Source organism: Pipistrellus hanaki (assembly GCF_964339955.1).
Source record: "Pipistrellus hanaki genome assembly, chromosome: 5".
NCBI classification, from domain to species: domain Eukaryota; kingdom Metazoa; phylum Chordata; class Mammalia; order Chiroptera; family Vespertilionidae; genus Pipistrellus; species Pipistrellus hanaki.
This window is the reverse complement of record NC_140507.1, coordinates 15,985,647-16,007,843: the sequence shown is the minus strand read 5'-3', so window position 1 is coordinate 16,007,843 and position 22,197 is coordinate 15,985,647. Positions and strand designations below refer to the sequence as shown.

Below are 22,197 nucleotides of genomic sequence, written 5' to 3'. Positions count from 1 at the left end.
ACACACACACAAAAAAAAATCAGATGAAGTGATTACGCTGGTTACTGTTTTCTACCTAAATACTTCCAAGTGTTATGTGCAGACCCTGAGAAAGAGTACTATGACCTTGTTTACCCTAACAGAGAGAAAGGTAGCAAAACAGGAAAATATATACAGTTCGTTAAACTTAGCTTGGGCCAAAGCAATGAGACAATTTAGTTTATAGATTGCTTAAAGAAAGATTGGGGGGTCGGTAGGAGGAAGTAATGTAAAAAGCCAACACATAATTTAATATGTATTTAAATGCAATAAAAACAACAAAAAACTACCAAGTGAAGAAATGCCCTTTGTAGTATTATAGATCACCAGGATCTACCACAAAGGAATTCAGTATTCATTATCTGTTTTAAAAAAAGTCAACTTAGTAATTTCCCAATACGGGAAATAATGTAAAACTATATGGTTAAACCCTAGCTGGTTTGGCTTAGTGGACAAAGCGTTTGTCCTGGGTTTGATTCCAGTCAAGGGCATATGCCCGGGTTGTGAGGTCGATCCCCAGTGCAGGAGGCAGCTGATCAATGATTCTCTCTCATCATTGATGTTTCAATCTCTCTCTCCCTCTTCCTTTTCTCTCTGAAATCAATAAAAATATATTAAAAGCAATCAAAATAAAACAAACTGTATGGTTAACTGTGTAAATTATCAGAAACCATCACAAAGTTCCAAAATGGGGGCTGTGTATATAATAAGAGTATAAAATATCTCTAGAGGAAGACAAAATGATAGTAATGTGGCCTTGGGCAGAAATGAAGGAGTGGATGTTAGAGGTGGGAGACAGACTTATATTCTCTTTATACTGTGCATTCCTTTTTAACATGTAAAATTAAAAATACACAACTGCTGCAATATAAAAATAAGAGGCATTAGATGAGGGCTTTAGAAAATTAAAACCAAAAAATATTTTGTAAAAAAACTTCCATTAATTTTTCTTAAAGGTACTGCATATTATGATATTTCTAATAAGCAAATAATTTTGTTTCTACATTGAAGATGCTGTTCATTCATGCTGAGATATTTAAGCCATCATACCAATTTTAGCACCCAGATGGCTGGTAACAATCCTATATAATAAAAGGTTAATATGCAAATTGACTGAAAGGAGGAACGATAGGTTGCTATGACGCACACTGACCACCAGGGGCAGGCGCTCAATGCAAGAGCTGCCCCCTGGCGGTTAGTGCGCTCCCACAGGGGGAGTGCCACTCAGCCAGAAGCCGGCTCACAGAAGGGAGCCCCTTTTGCCTTTGCGGCAGGGCTAAGGATGTCTGACTATGGGCTTAGGCCCACTCTACATGGGGATCGGGTCTAAGCTATCAGTTGGACCTCCCCCGAAGGCTCCTGCGTAGGCTGAGCTGAGGAACACCCCCCCCACACACACCTGCCAGTGCGTGAATTTCGTGCAATGGACTTCTAGTTTGATTTATAACAATAAAAGCAGAGCATTGGAGAGTGTTGACAGTGGTTAAGGTTATGACAGATGGAAAGGCTCAGGAAAGGGAGCTTGGCAATGGGGTATAGGAAGGGAAGAACGGAAAAGAATGTAGAAATACACACAATTTTACACATTCATTCTAACAAATAAGTGCCTCTCTGTGCCAGTTCCCAGAAGACTAGAGATGGGCCAAGGAAGTGTATTTTTGTACCTTTGAAGTGTTTTGCTGCCGCTAGTACCAAACAGTCCTGATGAAGCTCCTCTTTGGACCTGTGGTCCAGGCTTGTACTCAGTGGAAGCATGGAACGGGCTTTTCGCTTCTTCATTACTAAGGCTTCTGAAAAGTAACAGAAGTACAGACCATCTAAAGAACAGATCAGAAACAAACCGAATGCCTACTTGTGTGAATGTAACCTACCGGAGGTATACTGCTGCGCAAAGATAGTCCCTTCTATTATAAAGAAGCTTTCAAATTACATGAGCTTGAGGCAATGTTCACAGCACACAAACGTGACCCTGTGAACACGTGTGAAGCAGTATCAACTGCAAAACAACACTTCATCCAGTACTAAAAAATGTTTTAAAAAGTATGATCCTTCCTGGCTGGTGTGGTTCAGTTGGTTGGAGCATTATCTCGTGCACCAAAAGGTGGTTGGGTTCACTGCATGCGGGAGGGAGGCAACTAATCGATGTTTTTCTCTCAAATCAATAGTCAATCAATCAATCAATCAATAAGTATGACTCAAGACTGAGATATAATCAAAACACAAGTATTTAAAACTTAAAAACAACTAAAACCCCCAGTTGCATGTAACTTTTGTTTGAGGACGCTTTAACAAAGTATTTTAATTAGTAAATACCAACCTGGCTTGTCCTTAGGTGGCTCCTTTTTCAGTAAAGTGACTTTATTATTAACGATGACTTTTGGCTTTTCTAAGCCTAAGGAAACTGGAGGGCATATAACTGGTTCTCTAGAAACTACATCAAGAAAAAAAGTTTGGATGAGAACAATGCAGAATCTTGTTCTTTTTGAAAATTAGGAACTATACCAGGCTTACCAGTGCAATTTTATCTGTTACCCAAAATGTGAGATCAAACACTTTCAAAGGCAGCATGGGTGGTTTCCCTTTTTTAGCTCACAGACTGTGTTCCAGAATTTTCTGAGTTTACTGCTTCTAACTTTGACTAATTCATCTAAGGAAAAGTTATAAGCTTCTAGCTTCCACAACTTTACACCATAGGCTCACAAGTTCCCAAACTTCGCTTAGGTTACAAAGGATATTACAAATTTAGATAACAAAGTACTAATGGTATGTTTAATTACACAAATAAGGAACACCTCAACTAATAGAAAAGATTCAGGGTATGTGATATGGAGTCACAATCCTGAACCTACCACAACCACAATCATGAATTAAAATAAAACAAGCTGCTGTTTCTTGTGCAATAATTTTGCAATAGAAAGATATTTTGATAGACCTAAAAAATAAATCCAGTATGCTTTTAGCTCTCTGACTCAAACCACAGGTCCAACAGCTATGCCTTGAAATAGAAAGGGCCAGGGATGACTTTGTGCCATATATCTTAGCCACTTTAATGCTTTCACATCAAAATACTGTTTTAGAGCTAAAAAAAACAAAAAAACACACCACTATTTATATTGTTTGCTATTTAGTCATTCATTTCAACAGGTAACAGGCTTCAGAGCTTGAAGGTAAATAGATAAAAGAATTGAAGGTAAATAGCTAAAATTATATCCCTTGTCCTTTTCCTCGTCAATATCTGTGGTAGACTGCTTAGTTAGAAATTAGTGATGGAACCCAGAAAAATAGTTTGTAAGAAGTCTGAGAGCTGTCACTATAGTTTAACAGGCGGAAAGAACTTCAATGTCATTCATAATTTTTTAAGGAAAATACCACCAGGTGGAAACAGGTTCCCAGTGGTGGCAGCTTCCAGGTCAGACTTTTGTAACGACAGCGGTGTCTTTCAATAAATTGATGATGATGTCAAATTGTTAAAACTTTTCCCATGTGGGTTCCTGTGTAAATACTCCCGGGCTCTGCTCTGTCCCATAGGCCAACCTGCCCAAGCTGGGGAGAAGTTTCTCTGCAGAACTTCGCCATTTCCGCCCCAATCACCCACTAAGTCCCCTCTAACACTTCAAAGGTGTTCGGAGGCTTAAAGGTGCCCTTTGACAAACCTAATGTGGTTGCCAGGGGCACCAAAAATACCACCCAAGCTAAGGAGCTGGGAAACTAGGTAGATGAGAGGCAGAGAAGTTTCTGGTCACAGTTCTTTAGTCCTAGAGTTGGTGACATGGGACTCGGGCACATACCTACGGAGGTGACTCCACAGGGTAACTCTGGCTCCCGTGCTTCCTCTTCTCCCTCCTGGTCGGACACGCTGCCGTTCTCAACAGGCCCCGTGCTCTCCCTTATGCTTTCTTCTTCATTCCCCTCATACAACTCCTGCTTTACGGACACTCTCGAGGTGACCTTTTTCTTCTTTTTGGGCTTTGGCTTAGGTTGAGAGAGCCTTTTTTTCTCTAATTCAATGCTTTTCTTGCCTAGAGGAATAGAAAAGAAAAAAAGAAAAAAGAAAAAGCAAAAGTTAAAAAAGGATAGAGTAAAATATATATTGTTGATTAAAAGCACTCTAGGAGATCATCTCCAAACCCTCACTACTCTTTTTGGATAGCATTCTTATCCTTTCCCTTCCTTCACAATGAATTTTTAGTTACATTATCCAAATGTTAACCCTTTGTGATGAAATTAAATCAGAAATACTATGGTCAATTAACCCTGAATACTGGAGTGTGTGTAACCTACAACCGTGAACACACTTCTCCATCATCACAGCACAACTACTCAAATCAGGAAATGAACACTGATACGCTCCTACTGTCTACGCCACACATTTCACTCAGGTTTCATTAGTTTTACCAAGAAGGTCTCTTACAGCAAAAGGCATCACACACTGTACTTGCTTGTTATGTCTCTAGTTTCCTTCAGTTTGGAACAGGCTCAGATTTCTTCTGATTTCAAACTATTTTTTTAAAGGCTTTTTATTTTTTAAAATATATTTTTATTGATTTCAGAGAGGGAGAGGGAGAGATAGAAACATCAATAATGAGACTCATTGATCGGCTGCCTCCTGCACACCCACTACTGGGCACGTGCCCTGACTGAATTGTAACATGACCTTCAGAATTCAGAAATGAAGACCTGGGTGCCAGGAATACTGTTACGATTTGGATGCTGCCCTCAGGCTCCCCAGGGCTGGCTGCCTGGCACAGGCTCCAGCGCCCTGCCATCTGGTGGCAGCTGCCCCGTGTGAATGTCCTCCTCGCTTGCCCCTAATCAACTCGGTTACTGAGGAAGGGAGCTGGGGAAGAAGGCGAGCATTTCTGGGCTCCAAGTTCGGACTGACCTTGGGGAGGCCGGGAATGTTCTTGCATGGAGACGAGCCATTTGTACACACAGAAGTCATCTGCCCCCGAGTAGATGCAGTCTGGATCCAAGGGGGACCATGCCACGCACAGCAGCCGACCTCGATGTCCTCGGAAGTTGCATAGAGGCTCTTCCTGGAGAGCATCCCACACCTAAAGCCAAAGTCACATGACAGAATAGACACTTTCTAGTTATTCCATTGTTCTGGGGGAGGAGAAAAATAATACTTTAAAGATCTGTGCATACTTATTTCCTCTTGTGATTTGTAATTTTCTCTTAAGAGTTCAATTTCAGAGAGTGCTATTGCCTGTGGGGGTGATTCTGAGTGAGCTTCTAAAGGTGGCCTACAGATCTCACCATCCTGGAGTAGTACTGTATATTATTTATGAAGAGAATTCTTAATTCAGCCCACCCTGCACGTGTGTGCATACTTGGGTTTCTAATTTCTCACAGGTGATTCTTTTGTCCCCCAAGTACCTGGGCAACTTATCACTGTCCTACCTGCTTCTTTAAAAATTTATTCCAGAGAGGAAGGGAGAGGGAGAGAGAATCACTGATTGGCTGCCTTCTGCACACCCCCTACTGTCTCAACATGGAGACAGATATCCACCACAGATACTGCCCTCCAGTTCCCAAGGTCTGTTTTGGTTCTGATACCTGAAACTCATACCTCATAGTTCAGGCTTGGCAGCTCATCTTTACTTTTTAGAACTTGAGATTTCTGACTTACCATTTTATTATTAAAAATTGTTTTCACATAAATTTATAAGTCCATCATACTGATAGTGATAAGTTAGAATGAAATCTTAAAATTAGAATTTAGCTAGTTTCTATGAATACTTTCATTTTCATCTAAATAAAAAAAAAACAACCCAATCAAAGCCCGATAAGGGCCTGGAATAAAACTAAGATGCTTCCTAGAACTCAGAAAATCCCTTTCTGTAGAAGTTAACAGTGAGGGAAGGGGAACGCACACAACTGGGAAAAGAGGAAAGTCAGAGTACACAGTGAGGAACCCACTCCCAGAGAAGCTACAGTACCTGCGCTGTGCCGTCATAGGAAGCAGACACCAGCCTTCCATCATGGTGTGGGCTCCACGCCAGACTAGTAATCTTGGCAGTGTGCCCTGAGAGGGTCCGGTAGGGCTCTGTAATGGTCACTGGAGATTCAGGATTGCTCTCTACAAGACGAGGGGAAAATGAGAATAACAAAAGCTACCTCAGGGGGTTGTGAGAGTTGGATGCAGTGAAACATGTGAATGCGTTGTGTGTAAAATACTCAAACACTATAAGAGGTATAAATTGGGACAGTATTTTTGGAGAGCCACTTGGCCAATAACCATTCTTTAAAAAATCTGGAGAAGCCCTGACCACTATAGCTCAATAGTTAGAGCGTCAGCCTTAGACTGAAGGGTGGCGGGTTCAATCCCTGGCCCCAGTTGGGAGGCAACCAATTGATATGTGTCTCACATCGATGTTTCTCTTGCATGCATGCTCTCTCCCCTCTACCTCCTTCCCTTCCACTCTCTCTAAAAATTAATGGGAAAAATATCCTCCGGTGAGGATTTACAGAAAAAAAATCTGGAGAAAACATACAGCAAACTGATAACACTGATTATTATTGAGGGATGAGATTATGGGAGGAATGTTACTTTCTTAGTTACCATATATGTCATATTTGAAATTTTTATTTTAAATAAGATGAATATATTACTTTTGAAAACAAAAAAATAATATTTATTTTAACAGTAAAGAGTGTAGAGACTGGAATGGAAAGTAGCCAAACAGAGGATCGCACCCCAGTGTAGAAGTAACCAGTTACCTATGACTGCCTTCAGGTTGTGCACATAAATGACGGCGTTGTTGGACCCAGAGGCCATCAGATAGCTCAGCTCTGGCTGGCTGCCATGCTCATGATGCCAGCTAATGGTATTCACAAGTTTGTGATGCTGCTGGATGGTGCAGATCAGTTTCAAGTTGGGAATCTGAAATATTTCTATTGATCTGAAATAATAAACACATCAAGATATGAAAGATGGACAATAAATGTACAATTAACACAACCAGGTTTCTCCTTCACTCCCTCAGTCAAGGAAAGGTGAAGTGGAATAGGAAAACCCTATCACTCTCTTAGAACCAGGGACAAAAGGTTGTCTCTCAAACAAGTATTTCAGCTTTGAAAAAATGCCCAAACTCTCTGAAAAGTGTTTATCAGGCTCTTGTAATAGATGGTGCTGGAGAGAAGCTAAAAGAAGAATGGATGAACCAATGGCTGACTTAGGATTGTTACTCTAACAACACGGAAAGGGCTGGTGCGACCTAAAGAGGACATATGCTGGGGCTTCATTTCAAACAATGAAGGGAAACTGAGGCAGTTCGGTGCAGGAGGTGAGCATTTTACGAAGCATCAAACAGCCAAACACTGAGTAGGCAAACACTCCTTGGAATGAAATATCCAACTTACTTAGCAATTTTCAAAGATGCAGAGAGCTCCTGGATCATTCACAGACACAAAGGATAAATCAGAATATCAAGAACTGGGCTTCCCCAGCTAACATTACAGATGGCATCAGACAGCTTGCAATCAAATATATGTGCAGTTACAAAGTGTGTGTGTGTGTGTGTGTGTGTTTTTTAAAGAAACAAACACATACCCGTCTTCATTGCCAAGAGCCATGATTTTGCCATCTGGTTTCCAGCTGATCTCTGTGTGTACAGGCAGTTTGTACTAGAAAGCAAAACAAACCAATCTTGACTAAAAACAGTTCTTCTCTGCATAGCTTACAAACCAATGATGACAGCACTAGAGAAAAAAATCTCTAGAGTTTAAAAATCTAATTATACAATAGCCATTCTTGTAAATAATCTACATAATAACCAAAGAATTACTAGGAGCAAATGTCCTAATTATAATTAAAAAAAAAAAAAATTTTATTTATTTTTTACAGAGAGAAAGAGAGAGAGATAAAGAGCTAGAAACGTCGATGAGAGAGAAACATCGACCGGCTGCCTCTTGCACACCCCCCACTGGGGATGTGCCCGCAACCAGCGTACATGCCCTTGACCGGAATCGAACCTGGGACCTTTCAGTCCGCAGACCGACGCTCTACCACTGAGCCAAACCGGTTTCGGCCTAATTATAATTTCTTAATTGGGACAAAAAGAGGCCAGTAAACACTAAATGTCTACAATGTCTAACCTTGTGAAATGAGCTTCATTAAAATAATGTCACGGTCTCCTTAACAAAAATCATACACCCTGCCCTTGCTTTCTTCCTATCCCTTTTGTTTCTTTTCATGTTGGTCCCCAGGCTGCCTGGGCCCTCTTATCTCTCTAGACCACCTCATACATGCCCACAGCTGCTTTTTTTTTTTTTTTTTTTTCCTTCTTTTTAAATGATTTTTTTAGAGAAGAGAGAGGGAGAGATAGAAACATTGATGAAAGAGGAACATCATCGATCCACTGCCTCCCACACGCCCCCTACTGGGCATCAAGCCCAAAACCCGCGCATGTGCCCTGACTGCGAAGCAAACCTGCGACCTCAACCACTGAGCGACACGGGCCGGGCACCCACAGCTTTTTTAGCTACCATTCCTGTAAAGGGATGCTAAACTTCTATTTGCAGCTCAAACTCCCTGTATGAGCTTCTGATCCATACACTCAACTGCTACAAAACCCAAAGCTCACTGGGCACAGGAATCTGGTCTCTATAATCATTGTTTAATGCTATGTTAAGATAATATAGAGAAGACAGTGGAGGAATGAATCAATAAAAATAATTCAGTTTATGATTAAATGTTATTTCTATGCTAGCCATACAAGAATAATGAGCAACAATAAAAAAAATGCTCATTTAAAAGAATAAGGAAATCTCAGCATTTACGATTTCACTTCAAAAGATAGTTCTGGCATACAGATAATACTGATAAGATATAAAGCAAATGTGGTTAACTGTAGGAATCTGGGTCAAAGATAACGGAATTATTTTTGCAGCTTTTTAATAAATCTATTATTCCTTTTAAAAAATTAAAAACAAATGACAATTCCATCTTGAGCAAAATACCCCGCAGCCACATGTGGATGCCGTTATTACCAAGTTATTTTTACCAAGGCCTGTCTGGAGGAACTGGCTGGCTGGAAAAGAATGCTCTATATCCAAGATCTGAAAGTTTACGATAAATCACCAATGCAACTGAGATAAAATATTTTGTTGTTGTTAAGTTCCTTGCTTCATTCAAGGATAAAGAATTCTACAATATATGTTATAACTTATGAATTCACTGAGTTTTTAAAGAACATCTAAGAAGTCTGACCGAGCATAACGAATATCTCTAATAATGGCATTTATTGTGAAAGATGGAAAATCAAGATTCAGAGATCAAGAGAAGACTTTAAACCACAGAAACTTACTTTGATTGAATTGGTGTCCCTGATGAGTTTGTTGATGTCAAAAGCCTCTCCATTAAGCTTCCAGGGGTTATGTTGCAAGACAAGCCCCTCCCCTCCACAGCTGTATAAAGTGAGGGAGGGTCTGTCTCCTTCTCCTCCTATAGGAGACAAGAAAGCTTATCAGTTTTGCATTCCACCAGCCAAAGCACCACCATATCATATTATCCACTGTTCCAATACACTGTAATAAAGCCACCGTTCTATGTGTCTGAATCTAGTTGTTGGGAGTAAAAGTAACAACGGTATACTAATAATGCTACATTAATATCTATAATGTAACATATTTGTTTTAAACATTCTTCTGTCATTCAAAATGGTATGGGGTGCCAAAGCTGGAATCAGAAAACATGTTCTCAAAGTTTTTGAATTTTTATGTTTTCTTTCAGAAATAAGTACTCTACTCTTTGGGCATTTAAATATACGGAACTGCAGGACTTTCTATGACTAATTATAAGGAGCAGATTTCCTTAGTGTTACAGCAATCCTCTTGTTGATTTTTAAGAAGCAAACAGCAGTTGTGATGGCTTTCTGTAAGGGCAGGTTTTACTCTCACCACTGTTCGAACTCTGCCTGGCACAAACCAAGGATCCAATAGACATGTGTTGAGTGAATGAATGAAAGATGATTGCAGTGCTGTTTGAGTGCTGATGATTTACACTATCCTCTCTATGTAATGCAGTTACTATGGAAATTTAGATGTTTCATTATAGAAAACCAAAGATTTTTGCTGAACACTCATTTTGAAAGATACTGTGAAGGACTATCACTTTAGGAACAAGAAAGAGAAAGACAAGGCTGAGGGAGTAGAAGAGGAAAAGCATCCGAATACAATGAAAGGCAAAAAGAGATCCCTTGAGAAAGTCTCAGTTTGCTTTAGAGTTTAGCGAGGCTTATTGTGGGTGAATGGTTTCTGACCTATTGCCCAGCACTCTGCCTTCAGAGACCCCTGGCTACATAGCAGCAGCATAAGCAGTCACTGCACTAGAATATCTGGGCCTCTCAAATATCCTAGGATTAAGCTGTAAGGAAGTTAAGCTGTAAGAAAGAGAATACTCTGCATTTGTAAGAAAATGGCTCAGACACTTACCCGCTGACAGGGAAGGTATTGGTGGCCCCCAGGCTAAACTGTACACAGTCTTCTTGTGGTATGTGCTGGAGATCTGGGGAGGTCTAAGGGGAAGGGGGATTACAAACAGAAAGATTTACACTAAAAGGCATAGTGGCAATAACACACTTTCCCCCTGTAAAAGGCACTTATTATAAACTTTTTTGCTGATATAGGAGAAAAACAATTTAATAGTACCCTTCTCCAAATAGCTGATTTCTAAAGAAGCAAATACTTCAATGACATACCAGGTAATGAGATCTACTAACAAAATGAGTAAGTCTCCAATACACTTTTACGTATCTCCCTCTCCCCACCCAATCTAACCTGCTCATCTGGTCAGTTTATAAACATTTTCCCCATCTCGCCCTCTGAGTTGTCCACTTTAAATGTCAAATATTTTAATATGACTGTAGTTATCCAGCAGTGTAAAGGCTACCACAATGAGAGACAGATAGGACTAGATAGAAAATGCAAACTGCTTAGCACAGAATTAAAGTTACTGCTACGCATGCACTATCACCATGCAGATGTCTCCACCTCATATTCAAGTAAAAGACTAAATGTCATTTTAGGTTTACCCTGTCATTAATACCACATTCTTAAATAAGAGAAGATTTTAGATAGACTTTAAAGTTTTTTATTGTTTGTTTTTTAAGAAGACTTGGTCTCAAAAGTGTTTCTTAAGGCTGCTGTGGTGGTTAATAATATGTGAGGTGGCAGTCAAAGGCAGTGTGGTTATTACCGTCAGTGCATATTGTATTCTTTCCCGGAACCTACAGCTGAACTAGCTGTTGACTTATTTACTTCCATGTGTCTGACATATTGTTATCCTAGATAATAAACCAGAATTTATTTGGCTAAAAGAAAGAGAATAGCAGTTCTGGCTGAATGCCTAAGAATAATCTGTCCACAGCAACATCCTTCCCCCTAATTCATACCTTTTCTAGTATTATATTGTTCTATTTTCTTAGATGTTTCTTTGAAATAGCTTTTTTGAGAATTAAAAATGGGGGTGGGGGTGGGGGATTGGAGCCCTGGCTGGCATTGTCCAGTGGTTAGAGCATCGGCCTGCACACCAGAGGGGGTCACAGGTTCAGAGGTGGATGTATAGGCTGGATTCCACAGGTTCGAGCCCCACCTCTCTCTTTGGGTGAGGAAAAAAAAAGGAGAAAAATAGTTAACTACATGTAGATTATACATACTTAAATAATTGCAAAAAGGTTACCTCTGCAGTATAACCTCACTTGAAGCAAGTAATGTGCAACAGAGGTAGGCAAACTTATCTTACAAAGGGCCAGATAGTGAACATTTCAGGCTTTGTGAGCCATGCTATCTGTGTCACAGTTAGTCCACTCTGCTGTGGTACCATGAAAGCAGCCTCAGACAAGATATTAACAAATGAGGATGGCTGGGCTCTAATGAAACTTAATTTGTATATGGCTGGACATTAGGTCATATTATAGGACTACTGTTTAAAAAATCGAGGGAAAAGGAAATACTTTATACTCCCAAAGGTCATTATTGAAAATTATTTATTTAGTTATTTTTAAAAGAGTGAAAGGGAGAGGGGAAAAAAAAGGAGAAACATTGATCTGAGAAACATCAATTGGTTGCCTCTAACACACCCCCCCGATGGGGGACCGAACCAGCAATCTGGGCATGTGTCCTGTGTGGGAAGTGCATAGGCGACCTTTTTGTGTACAGTATGATGCTCAAACAACTGAACCACACTGGCCAGGGCTGAGAAATACATTTTTAAAATTAAAGCTCGAGTTTTAAGCCTCAGTCTCAGAGCTGGACTCTGTTTTCTCTTTAAATATAAAATAGTATATAGTAAAGATTCTTATTATAGTGGCAAATTATGGAAACTGTAATAAATAACAGTCATTGAACAGTTAATCGGTCATATTCCTAATCAGGAAGAAGTTCAGAACCAGACTCTTAAAGATGTTCCCAGACCAATTTTGTTGCATGTCCAGGTTTCTGAACTCAAACATCATCACTGACATTTGGTCAATGGCCTAGACAAAGAATCATCTCTCTCTCTTACTTGTTAGAGTAGGTGTCATACAATCCCACTTTTCCGTCATCCGTTCCAAAAGCTAAGCAGCCTTCCTTGGTTGGGTGCCAGCACAGCTACAAAAAACACGAGGAACGAGAGACTGTAATGGGAATTCTGATTATCCTTCAGGCGTTTAAATGGAAAACTTTCTTGCTCTTGGTGCCTTCTAATTTTATAAGTTCTCATTATTTAAAAGAGAAACAAGTAATTACTTGTTACTTGTAATCTCACCCCAAAGCACTCCATTGCCAGTATTGAATTTTTTGGTGAATAATCTTACAACATATACAATTGAAAAAAGGGTACAAACATATGAATGATGTACATGATACACTGTTGAGTGGGGATAAAAATGCCAGAACAATTTAGAAAATATGACTCTAATAATAATTAAAATTTTGAAAGACACATCACAAATTGTCAACAGTGGCTCGATGTATTATGGGAATGGGCGAGTGGAGTGGAGAAACATTCCTTGCTTTTAGATTGAATGGCCACAACAGAGGTTTCACTTTGGAAAAAAACAAAAAAATTTATACATGCGGTTCTGTAATGTGCTTTCTGTGTTTTGTCATTTGCATTCTTCGTGAGTCATTACCATCTTTTCACATAAAATAAAGATCTGCATTGTCATTTCTAATAGTTTGATACCATTCCATGTGTTCATAATTAATAATTGTCTTCCATGAATGCACATCCAGGTTATTTCTAAATTTTTTTTTACTATTAGAAAACATGATGACTTGAACAAAGCTCTAACTTGAAATCCTAAATTTGGAGATGATTCCCAACAGAGTTCATTTAAACGAAAAGGTATTCTCTGAAAGAGAATTACTGACTTGAAAATAAGTTCATAGTAAGCTCAAAGAGAGCATCCGTACCGCTGTAACCTTGGACTTGACACCCTGCCAGAAATTCTTCACATCATAGTTGTTCTTTATGGAGATTGTATTCCATACACGGATCATGCCGTCTCCAACGCCTATGGCCAAACAGCCTGTGTCCACAGGAGAGAAAGCCAGACTGTAGGCAAAGCCACCAAGGGAAGGCAGTGTCCAGCAACACTCCAGGGTGGCCATGTCCCAGCATTTTACCTGAAAAGATGAAAGGTTAAGGCCTAAATATAAAAAAAGATCAGAGAAGCAGGAAAAGGAATCAACATTTCAAATAGGATGGGTTTAGAGAGTAAACAAGAATAGTGTAATTTAACTATTTTAATAGGATTCGGAAAAAGCATGTTTTAGAAAAAACACACCCCAAAAAACAATAATAAATTGTAGAGCTCAAAGGGATCTTAGCATACATTTATTCCCAGAGATGTCAAGTGAATTCTGAGCCATACAATTAATAAGCCAGAACCAGGCCTGCCACTTACAAGGTCAGTGGCCTTTCTACTCTATTGGATTAGCACATTGGTAATTTCCTCATTTGGCAAACTCTAAGCAATAAAGATGCTCTCACGATACTGGAAAAATCAGTGTTATCTCAAAAAGCAAAATATCATACTGATGGGAAGAGCAGTGCTAAGTTTTGAATTGTAACTTGTGTAACAGAGGGACTTGGGAGAAAAAGTCTATCAACTGAGCCTAGCTTAACTGCAAAAGAGTATGGCCATAGACTCTTAAAGCGAATTCTCCCTTAGAGAGAGTTCACCAAGAGCAGATGATTCTGCTACCTAACTACAGACAAGGATATAATAAAGCCAAAGCATGATGATCTTACATATCCTTCCTGGACCCATCAGCTCTTCATCACATCTTCTGTAACAAAAAGGCATCTTGGTGGTTCCCCCCCTTCGCCCTACCTCTCTGCTGTTCATGTGTTTAGTGCCAATCGGTAAGAGTAACTGAAATAGGAACTGGAAGTAAGGGGGGTATGAATGGAACTGATGGCTGGTTTGAAAAAGCCCTCTAATCCCATCTAAGTCATAAACCACTGCGTTTCTGTGCTGAACACAGAAATAAGCTGTCCTTACATCTCTGTCCATTGATGTGGAAAGCAGCAGCTGTTTGTCATCCTCAGTTTGCAGCGGACATAAATTAAACACAATTCTTGAATGATTCTGCCCTTCTGCTGAAGCGCTAAAGAGGGTATATTTCCGCCTCCAAGACTGAGTGAGATCCCACAGCAGCAATTCACCTCTGTGAAGGAAGACAGACGTTAGTTTTCTTTCACAAGCCATTTGAGAAGAAGAGATTCTGGGCCAGAAGCGTGGGCCCAGTTGCAAAATAATTCCTGTTCATTGTTCCTTTAAGTAGAGAAAACCTCTGAAGTATGCACAGAATATCTCTGGAAGCACACACGAAAACAAGGAATCATTCCTATGGGGAGAAGAACCAAGTAGCTGGAGGAATCAGAGGTGGAAGGTACTTTATCATAGCTTGCTTTCTTTCTGGGCCATGCGACTATACTGGACTGCTTTTTGAACAGATTTTCCTAATAGCTTTTATTAGGAAATTCCACTATTTGCATAGCCCCACAGGCTTTAAGATAGAATATCTCATGAGTCAGTGAGGTTGGCAGGGGTAGGGCCATGGCTAATGTTTTGATGAGATTTCTATATGCTTTACCTGTATTATTTCATTTAAAAGCAGGGCCCTTTCTGTTAAATCCACTTATTATCTCAATCAACTAAAGGCTGATACTCAAATTTTGTTTAATGAATGGTTCTAATCATCCTAAGAAATAGGAGATACTATAACCTCTTTTTATATGTGAAGTAATTGAAGCTCAGAAAAGTGAAGGGTGGTACTCATGAATACATAGCAGGTAAGTCATGGACTGATTCTGAAATTCAATTCTGCCTGACTTCAGAGTCCATTCTTAACCACCAGGCTATACTTATTTGATCTTTTCACAACTCTCTTCTTACACAACACAGATATTGATCCCTGATTTTTCCAATACAAATGGCCTATCATATTATAAGCCTCAGCCACTGCTTTTTCCATCTTCAAGTCTAGGAATTCCTGAGGCTAGGGAAGAAAACAAAACATGTCAAAGGGCATGACGAGGAAATGACTGACCCAAAACAGCTGGATACCAGCTGTGTTGCCTGATCCTTGGGCCAATGGAGTGTCAGCCAAAGGCGCTCCTTAATAGTTGGGTCCATACCTCCTCTTCTCTTCAGAAAGGGCAATTTCAAAGCCATCACACCTGCAGATTGAAAGAAGGTCCATGGGTGTATAAAGTCACCAGCAGCTCAACGCAGTGGCCCCCTTTATCTGCGGTTTCAGCAGCCTGTGGCCAACCATGGTCCAAAAACGTCAAAGGGAAAATTCCAGACATAACAATTCCTCTTTTAAATACCACTGTTCTGAATAGTGTGATGAAATCTTGTGCTGTTCTGCCCTGAACACGAACCATCCCTTTGTCCAATGTATCCAGGATGTATATGCTTCCCACCCGCTGGTCACTTAGTAGGTGATCAGATAAGACAACCGTGGTCTCAGTGCTTGTGTTCAGGTAATCCATTTTACTTAACAATGGCCTCAAAGTCATTCACATACTTATTACAGTATGTCATTATAATTGTTCTACTTAATTATTGTTGTTTTAAATCTCTTACTGTGCCTAATGTATAAATTAATTTTTTTTTTAATTTAAAAAATACATTTTATTGACTTTTTACAGAGAGGAAGAGAGAGGGATAGAGAGTTAGAAACACTGATGAGAGAGAATCATCGATCAGCTGCCTCTTGCACACCCCCTACCGGGGATGTGCCCACAACCAATGTACATGCCCTTGACCGGAATCGAACCTGGGACCTTTCAGTCCGCAGGCTGACGCTCTATCCACTGAGCCAAACCGGTTTCGGCCATAAATTAAACTTTATCACAGGTATGTATGTACAGGGAAAAACGTTAAGTTTATATAGGGTTCGGTGCTATCTGAGGTTTCAGGCATCCTGTGGAGCTCTTGGAACGTATTCCTCTCAGATAATAGGGAACTATTGTATAGTTTGTGGTTTAGAAGTTTGTTAGTTTGGTTATTTAGGATTCAGACCCCATTTTCTATTACACAAAGTGTTAACAGTAGTCTAGCTAATTTAAAAATATATATTTTATTGATTTTGTATAGAGAGGAAGGGAGAGAGATAGAGAGTTAGAAACATCGATGAGAGAGAGTCATCAATCAGCTGCCTCTTGCACACCCCCTACTGGGGATATGCCCGCAACCAAGGTACATGCCCTTGACGGGAATCGAACCCGGGACCCTTCAGTCCCCAAGCCGATGCTCTATCCATTGAGCCAAAAGGTCTCGGCTAGTCTAGCTAATTTAAGTCAAAGCTTTTACAGGCTGAGAAAGTGAGTTTCTGACTAGAACTAGGTTGGGAAGCAACTTTCTGCATAAAAAGGTACAGGAACTGCTTTTGACAGATGATATACTTTCAGCACAACAAGGCAGAATAACAAACCTATGACTCTCTTGGATCAATATAGGTTACATTGTGAAAGAAATGATCAAACATCAGTCTTACCTCGGCCTCGAGAGCAGCTCCAGATTCGAATGGTCTGATCTTTGCTTCCAGTGGCTAAGTAGCAGCCCTTTGTTACTGGAGTTTGTGCTACAACTTTCCCATTAGGAAGTTCAGGTTCTTCTAGGATAGAGACAATAATTCTGTTACACAAAACAGGCACTTATCTCAAAGAAAAAATAGTTTGCAAGGATTCCAGGATCTTAGCTCTAGCTTCCTAGACCAGATCTGCAAAAATTAAATTTTATTTATTTATTTATTTAATATATTTTATTGATTTTAGAGAGGAAGGGAGCAGGAGAGAGATAGAAACATCAATGATGAGAATCATTGATTGGCTGTCTCTTGCATGCCCCCTACTGGGGATCAAGCACACAACCAAGGCATGTGCCCTCGGCTGGAATGGAACCTGAGACCTTTCAGTTCGCAGACCAATGCTCTATCCATTGAGCCAAACCAGCTAGGGCAAAAGTCACATTTTAAATGTAATTCATATGATACAATTCTACACATTGTGTTCTTTAGCTTTAAAGAGTACAGAACCCTCCCTTAAATGCCAGCTACCTGAATTTTCCTCTTGACTTATGGATAAACAGTCTTCACCAGGCAGAGGACACCAGGCTATGGAGTGGATCTCATCATCATGGCCCCGAAGCCTGTGAATGACTTCTCCTTTCTTGCTGATGTCAATTATTACCACTATGCCATCCTTGTAGCTGAAAAACAAGTTAGAAAACATTTTGTTTTCCAGTAAAATTTTGCCTTAGGAGTTACTGTGCATTTTTAAAAGTTAAGTGCAGTGGGGGTTGGGGAGAAGACAAGAAATAATTAACTTTGTCCTTTTTCTAAAGTGTTCATTCATGCTTCCTGATTTTTCAAATCCTTCTCCATGATCAAACTTGTAATAGAAATAGTGCACATGTTACCTGGCATAACGCTCAAACTGGAGCAGGCTTAAGTTCTAAGTTCTTATAGGGGCCCAGCAGTTCTTCTACTTATACTCAAATTGTTTTAATACACCCCAAAACTCATTCTTTATATCAGCAACCCTGCTTTCCCAACTGGAAACTTAACAAAAGCTGTAGAACTCTTAATTCAAGATCTGGGTATTCCAAGGCTATTATTCAGTGAGTACAAGAGGCTGAGAAATTCTAACAGCTTTTTTTTTTTAAGTGGCAAAGTATTTAAAACACAAAGTATCTACCCCTCAGACTAAGAAAAAAACAATTACCAACACAGTTGAAGTCCTGTGTATATCTCACCCAAACTCTGTCCCTCTCTTCCCCAGAGGGAAATTGCTATTTGTGAATTTTGGGTTACATCATTCCTAGCCTTTCTTTGTTTACATTCCTAAATAAAATACAGAATTATTATTATTTTTAAAATATATATATTTTATTGGATTTTTACAGAGAGGAAGAGAGAGAGAGAGAGAGTTAGAAACATCGATGAGAGAGAATCATCAATGGGATGTCTCTTGCACACCCCCTACTGGGGATGTGCCCGCAACCAGGTACATGACCTTGACCGGAATCGAACCTGGAACCTTTCAGTCTGCCGACTGACACTCTACCACTGAGCCAAACCGGCTTTGGCTACAAATTATTTTATATACTAGAGCCCTGATGCACAAATTTGTGCATGGGTGGGGTCCCTCGGTCTGGCCTGCGATTGCCCAGTCCTGAGGGACAGCTCCTGCATTAAGCGTCTGCCCCCTGGTGGTCAGTATGCATCATTGCAACTGATCATGCGGTCGCTTAGGCTTTTTTTTTTTTTTTTTTTTAAACTTCATATAAATGATATGTAGTCTTTTTCTGCAGCTTGCTTCCTTCACTCATTCTATTCGTGAGTCAGTCATGTTGGCACATGTTACTGTTCCTGGCAAGCCATTTATACTGTTGTGTAGTCCTCCATCATCTGAATATACCTCAACTTTTTTATTCCTTTTCCTTTTTTTTTTTTTTTTTTTAAAAATAAACCTTTATTGTTCATATTATTACAAAAGTTCCTCATTTTTTCCCCCCTCCACCAGGTCCTTTTCCTTTTGAAGGGCTTACATTTTTAGCTATTACAAACAAAAAATGCTGCCATTAATGTTCTTATATACACCTGAGACAATTTCCAGTTTGATGCCTAGTGATGCAACAGTCAGAATGTAAGATATGCATATCTTTGCTTTACTAAGAAATGCAAAGCTGCTCTCCAAAGTGTGTGTACTTATTTGCATTTCCTAAAAAACAGACACTTCTACAGGGAAAAATACCAGGAACAGCTTTATTTACTTAGTTTTCTCCTTTTATAAAGTTTTCCCTCATTACAGCTTTATTAAAAAATTAAATCGTAGAATATGTTAATCTTCAAAGACATGAACTTTGAAAACCACCAAGTTCTGTAACCTAATAGTCAAGCGATTAAGCTCTCAAGAAATAATCACCATTTTGAAGGTCATTGGAGAAAAATAATTTTCATTCAATCCTGTGTCTGACTGTACCTGAAAGACTCCTCTCTTCTTGTGAATTCCAGCTCATCTTTCAAGGTCAGTGTGGTTTCATCTTCTCTGACTCCTGCCTGCTACCCTTTCTGCCTTTCTGCTCCCTCTCTAGTACCCTCCTCTCCTCAACTGCACAGAGACTGCCTACCCACAGACCCCTTCCATTTTCACTATTATTCACTCCTTAAAAAAACCCCGTCTCCTTTGTCCCCTCTCTCTCAGGGGTATTTACTCCATAAAACATCAAACCTGGTTGAATTTAACCATCTCTTTTCTTAACCAGTGTAAATAGTTTAGTCATGACCATGATCCTTAGCTTGGCACTCAACAGGGACCACTGGTCCTACAATCTCCCCCGTTCATTTTCCTATTCTCTGAGATGACTGTTTTCATACCTTATTCCTGCATCCAGTACCATCCCCACCATGAACTTGGCTCCATCTCCTCTCTGACTTATGCCTCACTGAGAAAACCAGAAGCCCTCAGAATGAAGCACCCTCTCCTTCCAACAGATCTACAAACCTACCCGCACTATTTCCATCGTCTCAGCTGCTCTTTCTACTTGTGACCAACACAGATAGAACAGTACTTACCCAATGGCTACTAAGTCTTCATGATGAGGTGAGCAAGTAAGGCAGAAAATTGTCCTGGGTTCTATGAAGAGGTGCTGGCTGTCATTTCTGTTAAGCCAGTAACAGAACACCACTCCTTTCTCATCTCCAGATACTATTAAGTCCTTTACCCGAGGAGACCAATGCAATGCTGATATAGTATGCTTTAAAACAAAACATAAATATATTTGCTTCTCATTTATCAGTGCTTAATTTTCACTTAGCTTTTAACCAGCATAATGAGGCACATTATAGGCACCTAATAAATACTATTAGTACCACTTGTGCAGCAAGACTATACTAACCACATGGTAGAATTTAGGCTACTGAGGATCAAAGAACCATTTAAAATAATTTCTTTCATAGCCTAATGCAGAGTTCTTACTAAGATTAAGTTAACTGTTTTCCTTTCCTATATTCTCTCAAATGACAGGTAAATCAAGTTTCATTTACTGATTTACAGTTTCTATCAGCAGTCTAACCAGACAGTAAATATTTTAGATTTTGTGGGCCACATTTTCTCTGATGCAACTCCTCAACTCTCATATGAATGTAGCATGCAAGCAGCCAATACTGTAGTTGTGAGTAATACTTAAATGAATGACTGGCTCTATTACAGTAAAACAATTTGCAAATGCAGGCAAGCAGTGTAGCTTGCTAACCTCTGGTTTATAAGTACTGCCTTGCAAAAATTTTTCTTACAACACAGAGCTTCTTTATTTAATTTATAAACACAATTCCAAAAGTTAACTTGCACAAATGAGCTAGCAAAACTATACTTGAAACAAAAGAACCCTTGGCATAGAAACATAACAACAGTCTGAGAAAGCAATTAAGCCATGGTACCTGATGGAGTGCATGTTCTGTCACAACTGCTTTTGTCTCTACATCCCAGATTTTCACAGTCCCATCATCAGAGCTGGTGGCACAAAGGTTGTATTGACCCGGATGATGAGAAAACGTGAAGCCAGAGACTCTTTCGGTGTGTCCCACCAGCTCCCCTATGACTTCAAGCAAAACCAGACTCCAGGTTAAAGTGCTACCTAAGCTTTCTGGCTGATTCATGCTGTTGTTAGATGAGTGGGATCTCCCTTATTCCGTGATATAACAAAAATATCCGGGGACTCACAGTCAAAAACTCCAAGTGTGGGAACTGGCTCTGCCACGTGACGTTAGAGAAGTTCATTTTATTTCTTTGAGCTTCCATCCTCTCAACTGTAAAACGCTGTTGATATTCCCTGATGTGCCTAGTTCACAGGCTGAGAAGCAGCCCAAATGGAGAACGGGACTCTTACTTAGATCTGGCCAGAGATCGTTTGGAGTCGACTATCTGGCATGCCATATCTCAAGGTATAATCAAGACCTAGTTTGGAGCCTAAAAGCCTCTGGCTCAATTCCTTCATCTTACAGAAATGAGTACCATCTATTTGTAGGATCTTGCTTAGGGCCTGGAGCTGGAGGCAACTCCAACCCCAAGAAGGCTCCTAAGGGATCCACGTGCAATGGGTCGGGGAGGGAGGCCATGATGTTAAAAAATTCCTGGGTCTGGACAGAGATAACTTTCAGGGTAAGCGAGCAGTCCCTCCTGAGAGCGCCGGGAGGCGGGACCGCTCGCCCACAGCGCAGCGTGTCTCACCATTGGAGATGGGGACGCGACTCAGGTTAGGGGTTGTGAGCAGACTCTTCTCCCCGCCTGGGCCTCAGTTTCTCCGTCCACAGAAGGGGGTGGCCGAAGACGCACACCCGGCGCCTCCAGGGAACGCTAGAAGTGCAGGAAAGGCGGGGGCCGGGACAAGGGAGTTACCTCGAAACGGGGGCGTCCCAGCGATCGCGCCAGCGCCGGGGCCCACGCGGACGAGGAAGACGGAGGTCCGCGCCGCGAACCCGAAGAGGCCCCCGGGGACCGCATCGCTGCACCGGGCGCAGTACCAGTTGGGGGAGGGCGGCAGCGTGCGAGGCTCCTGGCCCATGATCGCGAGCCACCAGGGAAGCGGTAAGAGGAGCCACTGGGACGAACCGTTTGCAGCCCCACGCCGTAGCCGGGAAGGGGGCGGGGCCAGCCCGGAGCCCCGCCCCCTC

General features: G+C 40.6%; 1 protein-coding gene across 4 annotated transcripts in view; it reads right to left on the bottom strand.

The window, feature by feature from the left end:
• The window catches only part of GEMIN5 (gem nuclear organelle associated protein 5), a 34,670-nt gene extending 12,493 nt beyond the window's left edge, over positions 1 to 22,177 (bottom strand). For 2 of the 4 annotated variants that reach the window (XM_084886299.1, XM_084886300.1), the window contains exons 1-18: positions 21,923 to 22,177; positions 20,965 to 21,125; positions 20,101 to 20,282; positions 17,581 to 17,732; positions 17,020 to 17,139; positions 15,565 to 15,694; positions 14,514 to 14,679; positions 13,420 to 13,632; positions 12,527 to 12,612; positions 10,456 to 10,538; positions 9,330 to 9,466; positions 7,574 to 7,647; positions 6,742 to 6,923; positions 5,961 to 6,100; positions 4,901 to 5,072; positions 3,807 to 4,037; positions 2,336 to 2,449; positions 1,683 to 1,808 (exon numbers count right to left, since the gene is read on the bottom strand). In XM_084886299.1, the coding sequence (XP_084742425.1) occupies positions 1,683 to 1,808; positions 2,336 to 2,449; positions 3,807 to 4,037; positions 4,901 to 5,072; positions 5,961 to 6,100; positions 6,742 to 6,923; positions 7,574 to 7,647; positions 9,330 to 9,466; positions 10,456 to 10,538; positions 12,527 to 12,612; positions 13,420 to 13,632; positions 14,514 to 14,679; positions 15,565 to 15,694; positions 17,020 to 17,139; positions 17,581 to 17,732; positions 20,101 to 20,282; positions 20,965 to 21,125; positions 21,923 to 22,088 (2,635 nt within the window). In that variant the 5' untranslated portion in view covers positions 22,089 to 22,177. The remainder of the gene's footprint in view (positions 1 to 1,682; positions 1,809 to 2,335; positions 2,450 to 3,806; positions 4,038 to 4,900; positions 5,073 to 5,960; positions 6,101 to 6,741; positions 6,924 to 7,573; positions 7,648 to 9,329; positions 9,467 to 10,455; positions 10,539 to 12,526; positions 12,613 to 13,419; positions 13,633 to 14,513; positions 14,680 to 15,564; positions 15,695 to 17,019; positions 17,140 to 17,580; positions 17,733 to 20,100; positions 20,283 to 20,964; positions 21,126 to 21,922) is intronic. The other 2 variants (XM_084886301.1, XM_084886302.1) reach the window with 1 other exon arrangement.
• Between the last annotated feature and the right edge of the window lie 20 nt (positions 22,178 to 22,197).